The 22,193-nt window shown below is 35.5% G+C and overlaps 1 protein-coding gene across 3 annotated transcripts; it reads right to left on the bottom strand.

Moving 5' to 3' along the window:
• Positions 1-495: 495 nt before the first annotated feature.
• On the bottom strand, positions 496-20,981 carry LOC121513781 (T-cell immunoglobulin and mucin domain-containing protein 2-like). Of its 3 annotated transcripts, XM_041793751.1 has the most exons (12): positions 20,867-20,981; positions 17,591-17,941; positions 13,189-13,515; positions 10,174-10,260; positions 9,393-9,443; positions 3,090-3,140; positions 2,663-2,713; positions 2,235-2,285; positions 1,808-1,858; positions 1,380-1,430; positions 917-1,003; positions 496-718 (listed from the first exon to the last, which is right to left on the bottom strand). In XM_041793751.1, exons 1-12 carry the CDS (start codon positions 20,904-20,906, stop codon positions 612-614), a joined length of 1,305 nt encoding a protein of 434 aa, XP_041649685.1. In that variant the 5' UTR covers positions 20,907-20,981; the 3' UTR covers positions 496-611. The 3 variants fall into 3 exon arrangements, with proteins under 3 accessions (XP_041649685.1, XP_041649693.1, XP_041649701.1); XM_041793759.1 differs by lacking the exon at positions 10,174-10,260; XM_041793767.1 differs by lacking the exons at positions 9,393-9,443; positions 10,174-10,260.
• Positions 20,982-22,193: the final 1,212 nt, after the last annotated feature.

Here is a 22,193-nt window from a genome sequence, read left to right as displayed (position 1 = left end):
AGTGGTCAATGCGAGTTCCCTTGGTAAGCTCTTTCAGGCACTTTTTCCTGCCTTGGTGGATCTTGAGACCCTTCTCCGATGTTATCTTTTTCCAGCCGCAGATGCAGCTCTGCAACTTGGGTCCTGCCAGTGCTGTTTCTCCCTCAATAGCCATGCTGATCATCGGTGTCATAGTCGTTTCCATTTCAACGTTTCTTACCATGTGGTCCATCAGTGAGTCATCTTGCGCCCCTGTTCTCGCAGACTCAGGGGGTATCCTTCCTCTTGAAGTTTTCGTAGCCATGGTTGGGTGGATCCAAGCCATTACGTTGTGACCGAATCCTGCCGACATGGGTAGCTAGCCCATGCTGGCCCCTTTATATCAAATTCAAATGATCACATTTCCTGTTTTACTTGACCTATTCACATCCAACACAAACTGAAAGAAAGCTTAAAAATGAGGCGTTTTACACTGAGTGATTGCAGAATGTGGCTTTGTTTTAATGCTATCATGTGACAAGCAGAAAACTTAAAAAATGGTGACACTTTTCAATAATTATTTTACCCGCTTTATTTATGTCATGAGACTGAGTTTACGTCTGTATAAAATGGGTCATACTAATCATATCAAATCAAATCAAACTGTTGCTCCTGGTTTTCTTGCGGATGTAGAGGATGAGGATGATCAGCATTAACACACCAGCCACACACACACAGATGACCAGAGGAACGAGGTGACCTGGAGAGACAATGGAGAGAAAATACATGAAAGTTTATATTTACATGATTGACTGGTCGGTTGTTGTTTAATTTTGTCATGATGTGCCAAACAATCACAGGTTTATTAGACACCACATATACTGTTGCAGTTTTCCCAAAAGAAAAAAAACAGTAATATCATGGTCAGTTTTTGATTTTGTAACTTTTTCAGATTCACCTGTAAGTGGTGTATTCAGAAAAATGAACCAGGAGCCATCAGAAGTCTTCTCAGTCGTCAGTGGGGGACTCTCAGTGGAACTGGGATCTGAAACAGGATTTATGAATAATCATTAAATCAATAATAATGAAAACAGCTATACACCTCTGCATTTATTACAGGGGTGTCAGACTCAGTCACAGCAGGGCTGGGTTCTGGATTTAGGTCTGACCTGAGAGCCTAACAGGGTCATCATTTAACCATAAACTGTCAACCTCAACTTTACCAGTGACAAATTTTGCAAAAAACGTGGCACTGATGATAAATGATTCTGAAACAAACAAACAAACAAAAAGAAAGGGAATCATAGTGTAAAGGCTATGATTTAAAAAAATTAACTTATTCGTTCAAAAGGTCAAAATATGTTCTCCAAATTAAAATCAGGAGTTTTAAGGTCAAAATATGAGATAAAATTTAAAATCACCAGCAGAAGTCTTCTCAGTCGTCAGTGGGGGACTCTCAGTGGAACTGGGATCTGAAACAGGATTTATGAATAATCATTAAATTAATAATAATGAAAACAGCTACACACCTCTGCCTTTATTACAGGGGTGTCAGACTCAGTCACAGCAGGGCTGGGTTCTGGATTTAGGTCTGACCTGAGAGCCTAACAGGGTCATCATTTAACCATAAACTGTCAACCTCAACTTTACCAGTGACAAATTTTGCAAAAAAACGTGGCACTGATGATAAATGATTCTGAAACAAACAAACAAACAAAAAGAAAGGGAATCATAGTGTAAAGGCTATGATTTAAAAAAATTAACTTATTCGTTCAAAAGGTCAAAATATGTTCTCCAAATTGAAATCAGGAGTTTTAAGGTCAAAATATGAGATAAAATTTAAAATCACCAGCAGAAGTCTTCTCAGTCGTCAGTGGGGGACTCTCAGTGGAACTGGGATCTGAAACAGGATTTATGAATAATCATTAAATCAATAATAATGAAAACAGCTATACACCTCTGCATTTATTACAGGGGTGTCAGACTCAGTCACAGCAGGGCTGGGTTCTGGATTTAGGTCTGACCTGAGAGCCTAACAGGGTCATCATTTAACCATAAACTGTCAACCTCAACTTTACCAGTGACAAATTTTGCAAAAAACGTGGCACTGATGATAAATGATTCTGAAACAAACAAACAAAAAGAAAGAAAGGGAATCATAGTGTAAAGGCTATGATTTAAAAAAATTAACTTATTCGTTCAAAAGGTCAAAATATGTTCTCCAAATTGAAATCAGGAGTTTTAAGGTCAAAATATGAGATAAAATTTAAAATCACCAGCAGAAGTCTTCTCAGTCGTCAGTGGGGGACTCTCAGTGGAACTGGGATCTGAAACAGGATTTATGAATAATCATTAAATTAATAATAATGAAAACAGCTACACACCTCTGCCTTTATTACAGGGGTGTCAGACTCAGTCACAGCAGGGCTGGGTTCTGGATTTAGGTCTGACCTGAGAGCCTAACAGGGTCATCATTTAACCATAAACTGTCAACCTCAACTTTACCAGTGACAAATTTTGCAAAAAAACGTGGCACTGATGATAAATGATTCTGAAACAAACAAACAAACAAAAAGAAAGGGAATCATAGTGTAAAGGCTATGATTTAAAAAAATTAACTTATTCGTTCAAAAGGTCAAAATATGTTCTCCAAATTGAAATCAGGAGTTTTAAGGTCAAAATATGAGATAAAATTTAAAATCACCAGCAGAAGTCTTCTCAGTCGTCAGTGGGGGACTCTCAGTGGAACTGGGATCTGAAACAGGATTTATGAATAATCATTAAATCAATAATAATGAAAACAGCTATACACCTCTGCATTTATTACAGGGGTGTCAGACTCAGTCACAGCAGGGCTGGGTTCTGGATTTAGGTCTGACCTGAGAGCCTAACAGGGTCATCATTTAACCATAAACTGTCAACCTCAACTTTACCAGTGACAAATTTTGCAAAAAACGTGGCACTGATGATAAATGATTCTGAAACAAACAAACAAAAAGAAAGAAAGGGAATCATAGTGTAAAGGCTATGATTTAAAAAAATTAACTTATTCGTTCAAAAGGTCAAAATATGTTCTCCAAATTGAAATCAGGAGTTTTAAGGTCAAAATATGAGATAAAATTTAAAATCACCAGCAGAAGTCTTCTCAGTCGTCAGTGGGGGACTCTCAGTGGAACTGGGATCTGAAACAGGATTTATGAATAATCATTAAATTAATAATAATGAAAACAGCTACACACCTCTGCCTTTATTACAGGGGTGTCAGACTCAGTCACAGCAGGGCTGGGTTCTGGATTTAGGTCTGACCTGAGAGCCTAACAGGGACAGCATTTAACCATAAACTGTCAACCTCATTTTCACCAGTAATAAATTATGGGTAAAACAACGTGGCACTGATGATAAATGGCTTTGAGATTTCACAAAGTCAAAATGATTAGTTTGAAGACTAAAAAATTGAGAAAAAAATAACTTATTAGTGCAAAAGGTCAACACAGAATTCAAGATTTGAAACAGTGTTTTAAAAGGCAAATATATGAGATAAAGGGTCAAAATCCTGAGGTTTAATGGTCAAAATATAACTTGAAATTCAAATTAACCCTTTGATGCGCAACATAAGTACCCCCCCTCTAATGCGCAACATGGGTCAAAAATGACCCGCATTCATTTCCCTGTCTATTTAATGCTGGCTGAGTTTATCTTTGTTCCATCTTTTGAAATAAATTAATTTTATAGAAAAATTGCTACAAATATTCTTTCAATATGCTTTTTGTGATTACCAAATATCATTATTTTATTTTTTTTCCTCTTTATGTTATGAAAAAAAAAAACAGTTTTTATATTACAATGTCAAGTTTACACACATGGGTCAAAAATGACCCATCCTTCCATGTGTGATTTATAATTGAATGATTTGATCTTGTATTATTTCTTTAGCAGTAAGTGGGGCCAAACACTTTTGTAATCAATATTTGCAACTTGTTTATTTGTACTTTTGTCACAAATACACAGAAAACAGATAAAGCAGCGACTGAACTGAACTGAACTGTACTTTAGTTCTATAACAGAAAACTGCTGAATTGTGTTCTGTGTTCATTTAAACACAGCACTTCAGTAAAGCGCAAACTACCATCCTAATTTTTGCATGCCTCACAAAAGATCACAGTCTTTTTGTGCAGTGGTGGCTGTGTTGTCTTTTTTTAACCCACATCTTCCCATTGCCTCGATGACATGCTTATGGAGTTTCAGCGTGCCCTCCATGCGCCTCTTCATATATGGTATTACAAGCTCTTTGCCCAGCTCCTAATGTGAAGCTAACTGTTGTTGTTTATGAGTTTAACGTGGGCGTATATTGTCTAACTGACTGCGTGTGTAAGGAAAAGTGCACAGTCTCGATTTTGATACTTTAAACCACCTACACAAAGAAAAATAAGAGAAAGACTTTGTGCAGTCGGTTCAAGGGTCTAATCATGTGTCTGTAATAACAGGGTAATAATTACCGTACTCAGGTTTACTGTCGGCTTGGTTTCTACTGTCTCCGTTTTGGGTCAGGTCTGGAAATAAAATGTCCTAAATCCAATTTAGCGCAGACTTGTATGTATCAATGTATCACAGAATGTCAGATTTATGTGTTTTGCTGTTGTTAATGCAGCAAAATAATGTTAAAGCAAATGTCCGGTAGTTGTTCTAAATGGCCGGAATTCTTGAGGACTGCCGGTCATTCTGACCGGGGGAGTCTAGCGAAAACGCTGCTATATAGTTTTATTTGATGACTTGTCTAAGATAGCTTAGCTTGATGCTTGAGTATGATAGATTAACTCTTTGACCGAAATAGTTTAGCTAATCACTGACTAAGATAGATTAGCGCACTGATCAGCTAAAATAGCTTAGCTAACTACAGTAATTTTCTAAACTGTCTAGCAATAAAATTAGCTAAGTAGATAGCTAACTGCAAATGTTAGAAACTAAATTAGGATGAGCTAACTAAAACGGATTAGCTCACTGTTTGGCTAAAATATCTTAGCTAGCCACTTTTCTAAGCAGCCTAGCAATGCTAACTACAAAGGTTATCAACTAAATAAAAAAATGAAATAAAGCATAAATAACATGGATTATCTCTGTCAACAATTGTTTTAACCGTCACTCTCTGACAAGGAATGTATTCTTCCTCCTAAGGTAACCTAAAATTATCACATTATTTACAGTAATTTTTTAGAACTGTCTTTTTATTTTTTCAGAGGTAAGGTTGTAATAATTGTAAACAACAACAAAAAACAAAATCTTACATCTACCAGATGTGCAAGGGCGGCTGTGTTGAGCTGTGAAGTGTCTGAAACACATTACAGTATCCCACAATGTACTTTTATGTGTGCAGTTCATTTCTGACCCGTGTGTGTAAACTTGATGTAGGAATACAAAAGGTCTGATTGTTACGGTGGCCCTGAAGGCCAACAGGAAATAAATATTTCAAAAGCGCAAAATATATTTCAGAAAACACAAAAACATTTAACAATACACAAAAACATTTCACAATACACAAAAACATTTCACCGATCGCAAAATACATTTCACAAAACACAAAAACATTTCACAATACACAAAAACATTTCACAAAACACAAAAACATTTCACACTACACAAAAACATTTCACAATACACAAAAACATTTCACAATATACAAAAACATTTCACAAAACACAAGAACATTTGACCGATCGCAAAATACATTTCACAAAACACAAAAACATTTCACAATACACAAAAACATTTCACAAAACACAAAAACATTTCACAAAACACAAAAACATTTCACAAAACACAAAAACATTTCACAATACACAAAAACATTTCACAAAAACACAAAAACATTTCACAATACACAAAAACTTTTCACCGATCGCTAAATACATTTCACAAAACACAAAAACATTTCACAATACACAAAAACATTTCACAAAAACACAAAAACATTTCACAATACACAAAAACATTTCACAAAAACACAAAAACATTTCACAAAACACAAAAACATTTCCCAAAAACACAAAAACATTTCACAATGCACAAAAACATTTCACAAAAACACAAAAACATTTAACAATACACAAAAACATTTCACAATACACAAAAACATTTCACCGATCGCAAAATACATTTCACAAAACACAAAAACATTTCACAATACACAAAAACATTTCACAAAACACAAAAACATTTCACAATACACAAAAACATTTCACAATACACAAAAACATTTCACAATACACAAAAACATTTCACAAAACACAAAAACATTTCACCGATCGCAAAATACATTTCACAAAACACAAAAACATTTCACAATACACAAAAACATTTCACAATACACAAAAACATTTCACAAAACACAAAAACATTTCACAATACACAAAAACATTTCACAAAAACACAAAAACATTTCACAATACACAAAAACATTTCACAAAACACAAAAACATTTCACCGATCGCAAAATACATTTCACAAAACACAAAAACATTTCACAAAACACAAAAACATTTCAAAATACACAAAAACATTTCACAATACACAAAAACATTTCACAAAAACACAAAAACATTTCACAAAACACAAAAACATTTCACAATACACAAAAACATTTCACAAAACACAAAAACATTTCACAATACACAAAAACATTTCACAAAAACACAAAAACATTTCACAATACACAAAAACATTTCACAATACACAAAAACATTTCACAAAAACACAAAAACATTTCACAATACACAAAAACATTTCACAAAACACAAAAACATTTCACAATACACAAAAACATTTCACAATACACAAAAACATTTCACAAAAACACAAAAACATTTCACAAAACACAAAAACATTTCACAATACACAAAAACATTTCACAATACACAAAAACATTTCACAAAAACACAAAAACATTTCACAAAACACAAAAACATTTCACAATACACAAAAACATTTCACAAAAACACAAAAACATTTCACAAAACACAAAAACATTTCACAAAACACAAAAACATTTCACAAAAACACAAAAACATTTCACAATACACAAAAACTTTTCACCGATCGCTAAATACATTTCACAAAACACAAAAACATTTCACAATACACAAAAACATTTCACAAAAACACAAAAACATTTCACAATACACAAAAACATTTCACAAAAACACAAAAACATTTCACAAAACACAAAAACATTTCCCAAAAACACAAAAACATTTCACAATGCACAAAAACATTTCACAAAAACACAAAAACATTTCATAATACACAAAAACATTTCACAAAACACAAAAACATTTCACAATACACAAAAACATTTCACCGATCGCAAAATACATTTCACAATACACAAAAACATTTCACAATACACAAAAACATTTCACAATACACAAAAACATTTCACAAAACACAAAAACATTTCACAATACACAAAAACATTTCACAATACACAAAAACATTTCACAAAAACACAAAAACATTTCACAATACACAAAAACATTTCACAATACACAAAAACATTTCACAAAAACACAAAAACATTTCACAATACACAAAAACATTTCACAATACACAAAAACATTTCACAATACACAAAAACATTTCACAAAACACAAAAACATTTCACAATACACAAAAACATTTCACAAAAACACAAAAACATTTCACAATACACAAAAACATTTCACAATACACAAAAACATTTCACAATACACAAAAACATTTCACCGATCGCAAAATACATTTCACAAAACACAAAAACATTTCACAATACACAAAAACATTTCACCGATCGCAAAAATACTTTTCACAAAGAGAGAGGACATATTTGATTGCAATTAAATGTTCCTTTGTTTTTTACAGTTCTTTACACTGTGAAACACTTGTTTTGAGTGGGATGTAGTTGAAGTGGACGATGTGTTGAAATAAATGGTCTGAAATTGATCTCTCTGTACATAAATCTTGTTCAGACTGGTCAATAGACAAGTTAATATTCAGTGATATGGCTATGCAGGACCTTTATTTTGAAATACCTCAAGGCGGAAGTGGGAAGTGGATAGTGCATGTCAGCAGCTTGACGCTAAAAAGCGCTAATAGAAGACGATAAAAGTTCTGAAGAAAATATGTCGATTACTCATGTACAGCAGTGTGGACCCAAATTTGATGACCAACACGCCGCCAAAATACAATGACAGGACGCAGGAGGAAAAAGATGCGTTCTCAGTTCAGCGTAATGAGTGTGCATCAAGCTGCAGTATCAAAACGTTTACTTAAAAGATCTTATTTTAAAAGATATTACCGACAAAAACACGATAATGATGAATAAAACAGATGATCAAAACTAATCTTCTGCTTTATACATTCTTTTATTGTCATTTTTATTCACTGAGGCGAAATCTACGCCTGATAGTCGATAGTCAGCTCCTTCGGCAAAGGCGGAATGTTTTTGTGTTTTGTGAAATGTTTTTGTGTATTGTGAAATGTTTTTGTGTATTGTGAAATGTTTTTGTGTTTTTGTGAAATGTTTTTGTGTATTGTGAATGTTTTTGTGTATTGTGAAATGTTTTTGTGTATTGTGAAATGTTTTTGTGTATTGTGAAATGTTTTTGTGTTTTGTGAAATGTTTTTGTGTTTTGTGTAATGTTTTTGTGTAATTTTGAGAAATGTTTTTGTGTAGTGTGAAATGTTTTTGTGTTTTGTGAAATGTTTTTGTGTATTGTGAAATGTTTTTGTGTATTGTGAAATGTTTTTGTGTTTTGTGAAATGTTTTTGTGTTTTCTGAAATATATTTTGCGCTTTTGAAATATTTATTTCGTATTGGCCTTCAGGGCCACCGTAGATTGTTCATAAAGTAAGGAAGGGAAAATAAAAATGATGATTTGTACATTTCAAAAACAAGATATTCACTGCATAATTGGAATAGTTACTGATAAAAAATTTTTTTGAAAGAAATATTATAGAAACTCTCTGCCATTTACATGAAATAACACAGGAAATAGATATGGGTCATTTTTGACCCATGTTGCGCGTTAGAGGGGTAGTCATGAAAAAAAGTGGTTTCACTCAAAAAGTAAGACAGTGGAAAATCAAATAAGGTTTTTTATGATTAAAAACAAGTTAATTGAGGAATACCTGGAGGACTGAATGATGAAATTAATGTTTTCCAAAGATATAGATAAAAGAAACTCATCCGGGTCACTTTTGACCCATGTCGCGCATCAAAGGGTTAAGGAGTTGAAAAGTAATAAAAACTTAAAATATTTAAAGAGATAATATTCAGTTTTGAATTTAAAAGTTCACATGATGATGTAACATTTTAAATTATGAGTTCAAAAAGGTTAAAATATCAGTTTTAATTCTAAATTGAGAGTCTCAAAGTCAAAATATGAGATAAAATTTAAAATCACCAGCAGAAGTCTTCTCAGTCGTCAGTGGGGGACTCTCAGAGGAACTGGGATCTGAAACAGGGTTTATGAATAATCATTGAATTAATAATAATTAACACAGCTACTCACCTCTGCCTTTATTACAGGGGTGTCAAACTCAGTCACAGAAGGGCTGGGTTCAGGATTTAGGTCTGACCTGAGAGCCTAACAGGGTCAACATTTAACCATAAGCTGTCAACCTCATTTTCACCAGTAATGAATTATGGGTAAAACAACATGGCACTGAAGAAAAATGATTCTGAAACTGAAAAAAATAAAAAATCAAAGTTTAGAGTCAAAAATTAAAAAAAATCAAACGTATTAGTTCAAAACATAAATATATGAGCTCAAAATTGAAATCATGAGTTTTAAGGTCAAAATATGAAATCAAATTTAAAATCAAGAGTTTTATAGGGTAAAATATGAGATTAAATTCTAAATCATGATTTTTAAAAGGTCAAACTGTCAGTCTAAGTTGTAAATTGTGAGTCATCAAGGTCAAAATTTAAAATCACGAGTTTTAATGGTCAAAATATAAGATAAAATTTGAAATCGAGGTGACCTGGAGAGACAATGGAGAGAAAATACATGAAAGTTTATATTTACATGATTGACTGGTCGGTTGTTGTTTAATTTTGTCACGATGTGCCAAACAATCACAGGTTTATTAGACACCACATATACTGTTGCAGTTTTCCCAAAAGAAAAAAAAAACCAGTAATATCATGGTCAGTTTTTGATGTTGTAACTTTTTCAGATTCACCTGTAAGTGGTGTATCCTGAAAAATGAACCAGTAGTCATCAGAAGTCTGTTCAGTCGTCAGTGGGGGACTCTCAGTGGGACTGGGATCTGAAACAGGGTTTATGAATAATCATTAAATTAATAATATTGAAAACAGCTACACACCTCTGCCTTTATTACAGGGGTGTCAAACTCAGTCACAGAAGGGCTGGGTTCTGGATTTAGGTCTGACCTGAGAGCCTAACAGGGTCAACATTTAACCATAAGCTGTCAACCTCATTTTCACCAGTAATGAATTATGGGTAAAACAACATGGCACTGAAGAAAAATGATTCTGAAACAAAAAAAAATTCAAAATAAAAAATCAAAGTTTAGAGTCAAAAATAAAAAAAAAATCAAACGTATTAGTTCAAAACATAAATATATGAGCTCAAAATTGAAATCATGAGTTTTAAGGTCAAAATATGAAATAAAATTTAAAATCAAGAGTTTTATAGGTTAAAATATGAGATTAAATTCTAAATCATGATTTTTAAAAGGTTAAACTGTCAGTCTAAGTTGTAAATTGTGAGTCATCAAGGTCAAAATTTAAAATCACGAGTTTTAATGGTCAAAATATAAGATAAAATTTGAAATCATGAGTTTTAAAAGTCAAAATATGAGATAAAATTTGAAACCATGAGTTGTAAAGGTCAAAATATAAGATAGAATTTAAAATCACGAGTTTTAATGGTCAAAATATAAGATGAAATTTAAAATCGTCAGTTTTAAATGCTAAAATATGAGATAAAATTCTAAATCATGATTTTTTAAAGGTCAAAGTGTCTGTCTTAATTTTAAATTGTGAGTCTTAAAGGTCAAAATATGAGATCAAATTTGAAACCATGAGTTTTGAAGGTCAAATGTGGCTTAAAATTTAAAATTGTAAATCTTAACACTCAAAACATGAAAAAGTCAAAATCAGCAGTTCAAGTACTAATTGTGAGATGCAAAATTGAAAATATTAAATCAAAACACAAATTCATTTCACATTCCTGACATTTCACCTAATTAGTGCCCAAGCACTAACCTAGGGTCGGAGAGGACCGTATTGTTTCTGTTTTTTCTGTCAAGTTGAGGCCTGTTTTGGGGGCGTTAACATACCCCAAAACTAAACAAACTTTCCCTAAAATTGTCCCCTGTGGAAATAGCCATCTGGTGGTGGAATGGTGCAAGTTCATCACACAGTCGCCTCTGGGGGGCGCCAAGAGTGAGACAGGGCCCTGGGTAGGACCTACATGCATGAAAATCAGTACTCATATGTATCATGATGAGATGACAAAATAATTACATCATGACCACCCTCTAAAATGTACAAGAAACACAGTACAGATGCAGAAAAGTCAAAATTTGGCATTTTTTGGCCTTTTCTATTGACGGACACTTTGCACATTTGAACGAACTTGTCCAAGGGATTTTATCTGATTGACTCCAGAATTTTTTTACTCAAACTAGACAACCTTGAGAGTTAAAGTTGTGCAAACTGTGAGTGTTCTCCATAGAGCGGGGCCGTTATTGTTGCCTATTTTCTGCTGTGAGATTACAGAATATTACCCTATCATGTGAGATTTGCTGCAAGTGAGAAGTTTCATAGGAGTAACAGTGACTTCCTGTGAAATGGCCTTATAATGAATTGCTTACCAAAGAAGAAGTGGCCCAACCCTGTCTCTTCCTGTTGCCAGTGAGGGTGCTACATCAAAATGACTAAATTAACCTTTGAATATGTAGAGGGCAGACCTTGAGCCTACATGTAAAATTTGAAGGCAATTCGATGTTTGGTATGAGAGTTGTACATACTTCCTGTCAAATTGGAGGGATTAAAATGCTTGCCATCTTAAGTAAGAAACATATCTGTCATATTGGCCAATTACTGAGGCCTTCCTTTCAGAGCTCAAAAGGTTGAGTACAAAAAGAAGAATAAAGACATGACCCATTTGTGTAATTTCCTGTTGGCAGTGGGTGTGGGTTTGTGTGTGTGGGGGGGGGTTTGCATTTGAGTGAGTTCAGTGTGATAGGTTAAAGTCTTTTGGCCCCAACAAAAATGCTTTATTTAGAAATAGAGATGAACTTGTGGACTTCTTGTTGGGATATGGGCATGGGTCCAGGAGGCTCTTTTGTAGGTCTTATGATGACCCATATGCTGACCAAGAATCCTAAGTCTAGGCTGGATGGTGTGCAGGGGCTGAATATTCAAAGGGAGAATTCAGAAAGGTTCAATTCAGAGGGGTGTGCATTGACAAAATAAATGATTTTGAATTGAATGTGTTGAGAATTAATGTGTGTACTTTCACTGCAAAAAATGTTTAAAAAAAAAAAAAAAAAAGGTTCAGGCTTTGGTCACGGCCACTCCCTACAATGAAAACTCCCAGTTCGCTTAACTTTAGATCTCCAAGTTGTCTAGTATGAGCAAAAAAAATCTGGAGTCAATCGAATTAAATTTCTCAGACTAGTTCACTAAAAAATAAAAAATTGTTAATCACCCAAAAACGCCAAATTTTTACCTTTAGCTGGTTGTAGTGAGCTTTCTGTACATTTTAGAGGATGGCCCCAAGAGGCTTTTTTTTGTCTTATCATGATACATATGTGTACCAGGTTTCATGCACATAGTTTGTACCCAGTTCCCGATCTAACGTTTGCCTGACGGACTCTCATGATTCCACCTAAATATGAAAATTTCTACCGGGGGGAAATTTCCAGTAAAGTTTGGAAAGTTTTTGACCTTGTTAAAGCCCCCAAATTAACAACAACAACAAAAAAAAAAAAGCATACAGATACAATAGGGTCCACACTGACTGAGGTTGGTGCTCGGGCCCTAATTAATAATCTCTGTCCCTTTCCAGGAGATGTGGCGTGCAGGATCATTGACATCTTTTCAATAAAAGGATTTGCAAGTCACCTTGCTGTTTTTTCTCACATTTCACCACACATCCCAACTTTTTGGGAATTAAGGTTTGTAAACATCGCATCAGAAATGTCCGACAATCACACAACACTCACCAGCAATGACGATGAGAGGGAAGGTGTTGTATGAATCTGAGGTCAGCGCTCTGCCATAACCACACCTGTACCATCCAGTGTCAGACCTGGTCATGTTTGAGATGGTCATCTCCAGTCCAAATAGGGAACGTGTGCTATACTCAAGGCTGAATCTGCCTCTCTGAGCGGCGTTGCCATTGGTTTCAACAAGAATGTCTTCTTCTTTAACACAGTTGCCCCTGCATAGGAACTTCCACCCTCCAGGGAGGCGATCTCTGCGGCATCCATGTGTGTTGGTTTCTCCTTCAACATACGTATAAGCAAACCTAGATTTTCCATGAAACGGCGCTGAGGAGAAGACAAAAGATGAACAGTAGCTGTGATTAGCTCCTCTAAGATTCAGGTATAACATAATCCTCTGAGTCATTTATCACAGCTAATACTAGAGCACTAAGGGGTGGATCCACTAAAGAATAGTGTGGCTTCATGAACAGCTTTTACTGTAAAAATGGCAATAATGATTATACTACGGTGGCCGAGAAGGGTCACTACACACGCAAACACCACAACACTTGTATATTCAGAAAACACATGCAAACTCAGAAAACACCTGCATCGATTTTACATTATGTGGCCTGCAAATGCCAAAACACCTGCAAACTCAGATAACACCTGCAAACTCAGAAAACACCCGCAAACTCAGAAAACACATGCAAACTCAGAAAACACCCGCAAACTGAGAAAACACATGCAAACTCAGAAAACACCCGCAAACTCAGAAAACACATGCACACTCAGAAAACACCCGCAAATTCAGAAAACACATGCAAACTCAGAAAACACATGCACACTCAGAAAACACATGCAAACTCAGAAAACACCCGCAAACTCAGAAAACACATGCAAACTCAGAAAACACATGCACACTCAGAAAACACCCGCAAACTCAGAAAACAATTGCAAACTCAGAAAACACATGCAAACTCAGAAAACACCCGCAAACTCAGAAAACACACACAAACTCAGAAAACACATGCAAACTCAGAAAACACCCGCAAACTCAGAAAACACCTGTAAACTCAGAAAACACCCGCAAACTCAGAAAACACATGCAAACTCAGAAAACACCCGAAAACTCAGAAAACACACGCAAACTCAGAAAACACATGCAAACTCAGAAAACACCCGCAAACTCAGAAAACACATGCACGCTCAGAAAACACCCGCAAATTCAGAAAACACATGCAAACTAAGAAAACACCCGCAAACTCAGAAAACACATGCAAACTCAGAAAACACCTGCAAACTCAGAAAACACATGCACACTCAGAAAACACCCGCAAACTCAGAAAACAAATGCAAACTCAGAAAACACCCGCAAACTGAGAAAACACATGCACACTCAGAAAACACCCGCAAATTCAGAAAACACATGCACACTCAGAAAACACATGCACACTCAGAAAACACCCGCAAACTGAGAAAACACATGCAAACTCAGAAAACACATGCAAACTCAGAAAACACCCGCAAACTCAGAAAACACCTGTAAACTCAGAAAACACACGCAAACTCAGAAAACACATGCAAACTCAGAAAACACCCGCAAACTCAGAAAACACATGCAAACTCAGAAAACACCCGCAAATTCAGAAAACACATGCAAACTCAGAAAACACATGCAAACTCAGAAAACACATGCAAACTCAGAAAACACCCGCAAACTCAGAAAACACACGCAAACTCAGAAAACACCCGCAAACTCAGAAAACACCTGTAAACTCAGAAAACACACGCAAACTCAGAAAACACCTGTAAACTCAGAAAACACACGCAAACTCAGAAAACACATGCAAACTCAGAAAACACCCGCAAACTCAGAAAACACACGCAAACTCAGAAAACACATGCAAACTCAGAAAACACATGCACACTCAGAAAACACCCGCAAATTCAGAAAACACATGCAAACTCAGAAAACACATGCACACTCAGAAAACACATGCACACTCAGAAAACACCCGCAAACTCAGAAAACACATGCACACTCAGAAAACACCCGCAAACTCAGAAAACACCCACAAATTCAGAAAACACATGCACACTCAGAAAACACCCGCAAATTCAGAAAACACACACAAGCTCAGAAAACACCCGCAAACTCAGAAAACACCCGCAAACTCAGAAAACACACGCAAACTCAGAAAACACCCGCAAACTCAGAAAACACCCACAAATTCAGAAAACACATGAGTTTGCGGGTGTTTTCTGAGTATGTGGTTGTTTTCTGAGTGTGCATGTGTTTTCTGAGTTTGCATGTGTTTTCTGAATTTGTGGGTGTTTTCTCAGTTTGCGGGTGTTTTCTGAGTTTGTATGTGTTTTCTGAGTGTGTGGTTGTTTTCTGAGTATGTGGTTGTTTTCTGAGTGTGCATGTGTTTTCTGAGTTTGCAGGTGTTTTCTGAGTGTGCATGTGTTTTCTGAGTTTGCAGGTGTTTTCTGAGTTTGCAGGTGTTTTCTGAGTTTGCGGGTGTTTCCTGAGTTTGCAGGTGTTTTCTGAGTTTGCATGTATTTTCTGAGTATGTGGTTGTTTTCTGAGTGTGCATGTGTTTTCTGAGTATGTGGTTGTTTTCTGAGTGTGCATGTGTTTTCTGAGTTTGCAGGTGTTTTCTGAGTTTGCAGGTGTTTTCTGAGTTTGCGGGTGTTTCCTGAGTTTGCAGGTGTTTTCTGAGTTTGCATGTATTTTCTGAGTTTGCGGGTGTTTTCTGAGTGTGCATGTGTTTTCTGAATTTGTGGGTGTTTTCTCAGTTTGCGGGTGTTTCCTGAGTTTGCATGTGTTTTCTGAATTTGTGGGTGTTTTCTCAGTTTGCATGTGTTTTCTGAGTTTGTATGTGTTTATTGAACACATGCAAACTGAAAAAACACCTACAAATTCAGGAAACACATGCAAACTCAGAAAACACCCGCAAACTCAGAAAACACCCACAAACTCAGAAAACACCCACAAATTCAGAAAACACATGAGTTTGCGGGTGTTTTCTGAGTGTGTGGTTGTTTTCTGAGTATGTGGTTGTTTTCTGAGTGTGCATGTGTTTTCTGAGTTTGCATGTGTTTTCTGAATTTGTGGGTGTTTTCTCAGTTTGCAGGTGTTTTCTGAGTTTGTATGTGTTTTCTGAGTGTGTGGTTGTTTTCTGAGTATGTGGTTGTTTTCTGAGTGTGCATGTGTTTTCTGAGTTTGCAGGTGTTTTCTGAGTGTGCATGTGTTTTCTGAGTGTGCATGTGTTTTCTGAGTTCGCAGGTGTTTTCTGAGTTTGTATGTGTTTTCTGAGTTCGCAGGTGTTTTCTGAGTTTGCGGGTGTTTCCTGAGTTTGCAGGTGTTTTCTGAGTTTGCATGTATTTTCTGAGTTTGCGGGTGTTTTCTGAGTGTGCATGTGTTTTCTGAATTTGTGGGTGTTTTCTGAGTTTGCAGGTGTTTTGGCATTTGCAGGCCACATAATGTAAAATCGATGCAGGTGTTTTCTGAATTTGTGGGTGTTTTCTCAGTTTGCATGTGTTTTCTGAGTTTGTATGTGTTTATTGAGTTTGCGGGTGTCTTGCGAGTTTGCATTAATTTTGGCATTTGCAGCACATGTGTTGTAAAATCATTGCAGGTGTTTTCTGAGTTTGTGGTTTTTTTCTGAGTTTGCGGTTGTTTTCTGAGTTTGCATGTGTTTTCTGAGTTTGTGGTTGTTTTCTGAGTTTGCATGTGTTTTCTGAGTTTGCAGGTGTTCTGGCATTTGCAGCGCATGTATTGTAAAATCATTTCAGGTGTTTTCTGAGTTTGCAGGTGTTTTTTGAATAAGCAAGTGCTGTGGTGTTTGCATGTGTTGTGACCTTTTTCGGCAATGGTATATATCTGATCTACAGCACACTTGCAAAGGGGAAATCCATGCTAACCACAAGCAAACTGCTCAGCTGAGCAAACTAAGGCCTGTCACATTTACATGTGCAAGAAAAAGTTGGTGAACCCTTTGAATGATTTGGTTTTCTGCTTTAACTGGCCATCAAATGTGATCTGACCTGATCTGCATCTCAGTCACAAATATAGAAGAACACAGTGTGCTTAACCTAATAGCACACAAATAATTATAATATTTCAAGTCTTTATTGAATATAGCCATTAAACATTCACGGTGCTGCTGGAAAAAAGTGGACCTTTAGGCTAATGACTCTTAAAAAAGCTAATTGGAGTCAGGAGTTTTTTGAGAATTTGAGCCAGGTGTAGAGCTGTGACTACTAAAAACACTCAAGAAGCACGCTCTGCTGATGTCAACCATGCCTCACAAAAAAAGATCTCAGAAGACTTTCCTGTCTGCTGACCCTGTGTTGGGATTTTGAAGAGACACAGGGATGCATAGATAATGTTTTTAATTGTCTTCAAACTCACCATCAGTGACTCTGACCTGAACATCACAGCGAAATTGCAAGTCGTTGGCCCATCCGAACCCACTACTGTAGCGCCCTGAGTCAGACTTCTTGAGGTCTGTGATGGTGATGATCAAAGTGCTCGCCGATTTGACACCCTTTTCTTTTCTGTATTGGACACTGTATCTGCCATTCGCAGCCAAATCAGCATCTGTTTCAACAAGAATATTCTCTCCTTTGCAGTCGTCCTTACAGAGGAAAATCCTGTTAAAATGCCCCGGGTAATGACAAGTAAAGGTCCCATTCCCGCCCGTAGCTCCGGTGTAGATGTTGAGTCTGGCAGTGACGGGATGAATGTTTCCAGCAAACAGAGCTGTGGGAGAATCAGAACAAATCTACATCAATGCTGACTGCTAGAACTTTCTTTAGTGTAGACCAGGGGTTCTCAACGTTGGGGTCGGGAACCCCTTTGGGATCGCGAGATACTGAGAGGGGGTCTCCAGATGCCTTAAAGAATAAAGATACACATTTAAATGACACTATTGCTACTTCATACCAATTTTACACAAATTTAACCAGTTTTCATAAATTTTTCAACAAAGTTTTGCCTCTTAAAACCCATTTTTGTCCATTTTAAACCCTTTCCACCACGTTTTTTCTGCCTGTTCTTGCCACTTCTAAACCAATTCTTGCCACTTTCCTTTGGCACTGTTAACCACTTTTGAGGCCTATTTTTGCTCATTTTAATACATTTTAACCACATTTCATCATTTGATATGCATTTTTTTTGCCAGTTCAACCATTTTTTTCCCCTCAAATTCTATTTTTCTGCCTTAGTTAACCCTATTTGCCAGTTTATATAAATTTTTCATCCCATTTCACCAAATTTCCGCCCATTTTTATCACTTAAAAGCCACTGCAGCCACTAGTTAATCCCCCTTTACCACTATTTATGTCCATTTTGCCACTTTAACCAATTCTTTGGTATTTTTGTTGGCACTTTTACTTAATTTTTGCCACTTCTAACCCATTTCTACTACTTTTAAAACCTAGTTTTGCCACTTTTTCCACCAATTTTTTGCCATTATTGACCCACTTTAGTTATTATTACTTTTAACCCATTTTTATTCTGGTTTTAACAAAAGGGATTTGCATTTTTATGAAGGATATTTACTACACAAATGAATAAAAAAAGTTTTTTTTTCTTTGATAATAGTGGTTATCATTCAGGTTAAATAAAAAATTCGGATATCACAGCTTAACCATGATTTTGCTGAGCTCCCCAGTTTGGCTAGGCCCCAGAAGGCTTTCCCATTTATCCCAGTGGGGATTAAGTGGGGGTCCCCGGTCTCTGGCACCTTTATTTTGGAGTCGCTGGCAGAAAAGGTTGAGAACCCCTGGTGTAGACTGCAGGTTTACCTCATATTATACTTCAGTATCATTAACCCATACACTAATGAACCAACCATTATCTTCTTCCCTGATCCCTTCAGCTGTCTGCTAAACAACACATCACTGAGTGATGTAATGCAGGGTATGCCGCATAGGTTATACAGTGGCATGAAAAAGTTTAGGCACCCCTGGTCAAAATTTCTATTAATGTTAACAGTTAAGCAAGTGGAAGATGAAATGTTTTCCAAAAGGGTGTCAAACTCATATTGACTCCAGGGCCGGATTTGCTTTAATGACACATCCTGAGGGCCGTACTATTTGGTCCAGAGTTGTAAAAGTCAGTCACAGCAGGGGCCAGATACTGAATTAGGGAATACGGGATTTAAAGTAAATATCATGAGTGTAAAGGTCAATATATGGGATTTAATAGTCAAAATCATGAGTTGAAAGGTAAATATATGGGATTAAATAGTCAAAATCACAAGTGTAAAGTTCAATATATGGATTAAATAGTCAAAATCACAAGTTGAAAGGTCAATATATGGGATTAAATAGTCAAAATCACGAGTGGAAAGGTCAATATATGGGATTAAAAAGTCAAAATCACAAGTTTAAAGGTCAATATATGGGATTTATTAGTCAAAATCACAAGTTTAAAGGTCAAAATATAGGATTAAATAGTCAAAATCACAAGTGTAAAGGTCAATATATGGGATTAAATAGTCAAAATCCCAAGTGTAAAGTTCAATATATGGATTAAATAGTCAAAATCATGAGTTTAAAGGTCAATATATGGGATTAAAAAGTCAAAATCAAGAGTGTAAAGGTCAATATATGGGATTTAATAGTCAAAACCACGAGTGTAAAGGTCAATATATGGGATTAAATGGTCAAGATCACGAGTTTAAAGGTCAATATATGGGATTAAATGGTCAAGATCACAAGTGTAAAGGTCAATATATGGGATTTAATAGTCAAAATCATGAGTTTAAAGGTCAATATATGGGATTAAATAGTAAAAAACATGAGTTTAAAGCCAATATATGGGATTGAATAGTCAAAATCATGAGTTTAAAGCCAATATATGGGATTTATTAGTCAAAATCATGAGTTTAAAGCCAATATATGGGATTAAATAGTCAAAATCCAAAGTGTAAAGCTTAATATATGGGATTTAATATTCAAAATCACGAGTTTAAAGGTCAATTTATGGGATTAAATAGTCAAAATCATGAGTTTAAAGCCAATATATGGGATTAAATAGTCAAAATCATGAGTTTGAAGCCAATATATGGGATTAAATGGTCAAGATCACGAGTGTAAAGGTAAGTATATGGGATTAAATAGTCAAAATCATGAGGTTAAAGGTCAATATTTGGGATTAAATAGTCAAAAGCATGAGTTTAAAGCCAATATATGGGATTGAATAGTCAAAATCATGAGTGTAAAGGTCAATATATGGAATTAAAAAGTCAAAATCATAAGTTTAAAGATCAATATATGGGATTGAATAGTCAAAATCACAAGTTTAAAGGTCAATATATGGATTCAATGGTCAAAATCATGAGTGTAAAGGTCAATATACGGGATTTAATAGTCAAAATCATGAGTTTAAAGGTCAATATATGGGATTAAATAGTCAAAATCATGGGTATAAAGGGATGGATGAGGGATTTTTACCCATTCTTCCTAGCAAATGTTCCCAGTTCTGTGAGATTCCTACAAAAATAATACACTAATTGTGCTTAAAATATTGCACATGAGTAAGTGTTTCATGTTCAACTTTATGAACAAACAGAAAGTGTGTCTCAACAACTGGCATTTGAAACATTACTGCAGTGATAATAACAATTATTATTTTTATTATTGATTATTTTAAAGATGTACTCTGTTAACGAGTCCTTACCTGATAAGAAGACAAAGAAGGCAACCGCCTGGATATTCATGCTGAGTTTATCCTGGTGGAGACAGACAAAGAAACTGACTGAAGACTTCTGTCCTATGTTAGTCTCTCTGATGGAGATGCACCTTTGAATTTAAGTCACTTTCATAAGTTTTACTTCTGCATTTTATTTCAAGGAACTTTTTAAAAAAGAAAATAAACATGTACAATTACAAGAGAATATGGTTTTAACAAAGGTTAACTCCCATCCTTCCTGTATGAGTCAGCCTATACCACATAAATTTATCAGAATCACCCAGGAATAGGATGTAATGGTTTCACATTTTCATGTGTTTAAAGTCTTTGCAGCTTAAGCTGGGATGACTTTCTTCAGCTGCATGCATGCAGTAGTGAGAAATGAACCCATCTCTGCTGTCAGTCTCATACACAGTCTGATAATGCCTCTGCAAAATAACAGAGTTTTCAACTTTACTTTTAATCATCCAGATTTTAGAATAAAGGGTGATTTTCCTGAAGTTCAACATTTGAGTACGTTCACGTTTAATTTTTGACATATCTGGAAATGTGTGCTGTTTTAATCTGTGTTTCACTATTTCTATGTTACTGTTGTAGCGATATGAAATATCACTGATAAATGTTGAATAAACCTTGTGTAAGGGCACCACCGATTGATAGTCAGTCTCAAAAATTGTAATTTTAGAAGTAATCACCAATTTTAAATTATTAATTAATAAAATTAATTATGAATCAGTCTCATAACTCAAGTGTGACTTCTCCATACAGCGACTAGGTTACTTCCCAAAATAAAGCAGAGAAATGATTAAGTTTTACAGATTTATTGCAAACCACAAGATTACAGTGTATAAACCATGTAACTAACTGAATTATAATTGGGACAAAGGGAGCAGGAGATGGATAACTATAGCAATAAAAGTAATATTAATACGGTCTGATGAAGGATGAATTTGATTATGATCCGAGAGAAAGTGTTATGGTGTTGTGGGATGTAAATTTTGGTAAATAAACCAATTCAATTAGGTTAGTTTAATGGGACCGAGCAAACCCACCACCCCCCAGAGAACTCTGGATCAGAGATCGCCTACCATAGAGAAGACTGAGTCTTACTTGAGTATAATTTAATTAATATTTGCATCATTATTATTAACACAGTCATAGTACTTGGTTATTTCAAGTTAATGTACAGGTAAGTGATAAGGAAAAAAATAAGAGCCTGTGGCTTCAAGAAGATCTGATGAGCTTGGTTGTGCTAGGTGACTGTGTCGGACGGCATGAGAGCTGAGAGGAGCTCACAGTTTTTCTGACCATGTTC

Source organism: Cheilinus undulatus, linkage group 1 (assembly GCF_018320785.1).
Source record: "Cheilinus undulatus linkage group 1, ASM1832078v1, whole genome shotgun sequence".
Classification (NCBI taxonomy): domain Eukaryota; kingdom Metazoa; phylum Chordata; class Actinopteri; order Labriformes; family Labridae; genus Cheilinus; species Cheilinus undulatus.
Note: the sequence above shows the minus strand (reverse complement) of the source record. Positions and strands in the feature narration are given on the sequence as shown.

What these genes read in the sequence shown, in the direction of transcription:
- LOC121513781 (XM_041793751.1), bottom strand. Translation starts at nt 20,906, where the DNA reads ATGAATATCCAGGCGGTTGCCTTCTTTGTCTTCTTATCAG. An exon ending in TCAGGTCAGAGTCACTGATG is followed by an intron (nt 13,516 to 17,590) that starts GTGAGTTTGAAG and finishes TCTTCTCCTCAG; the next exon opens with CGCCGTTTCATGGAAAATCT. An exon ending in TCTGAATACACCACTTACAG is followed by an intron (nt 719 to 916) that starts GTGAATCTGAAA and finishes TTGTCTCTCCAG; the next exon opens with GTCACCTCGTTCCTCTGGTC.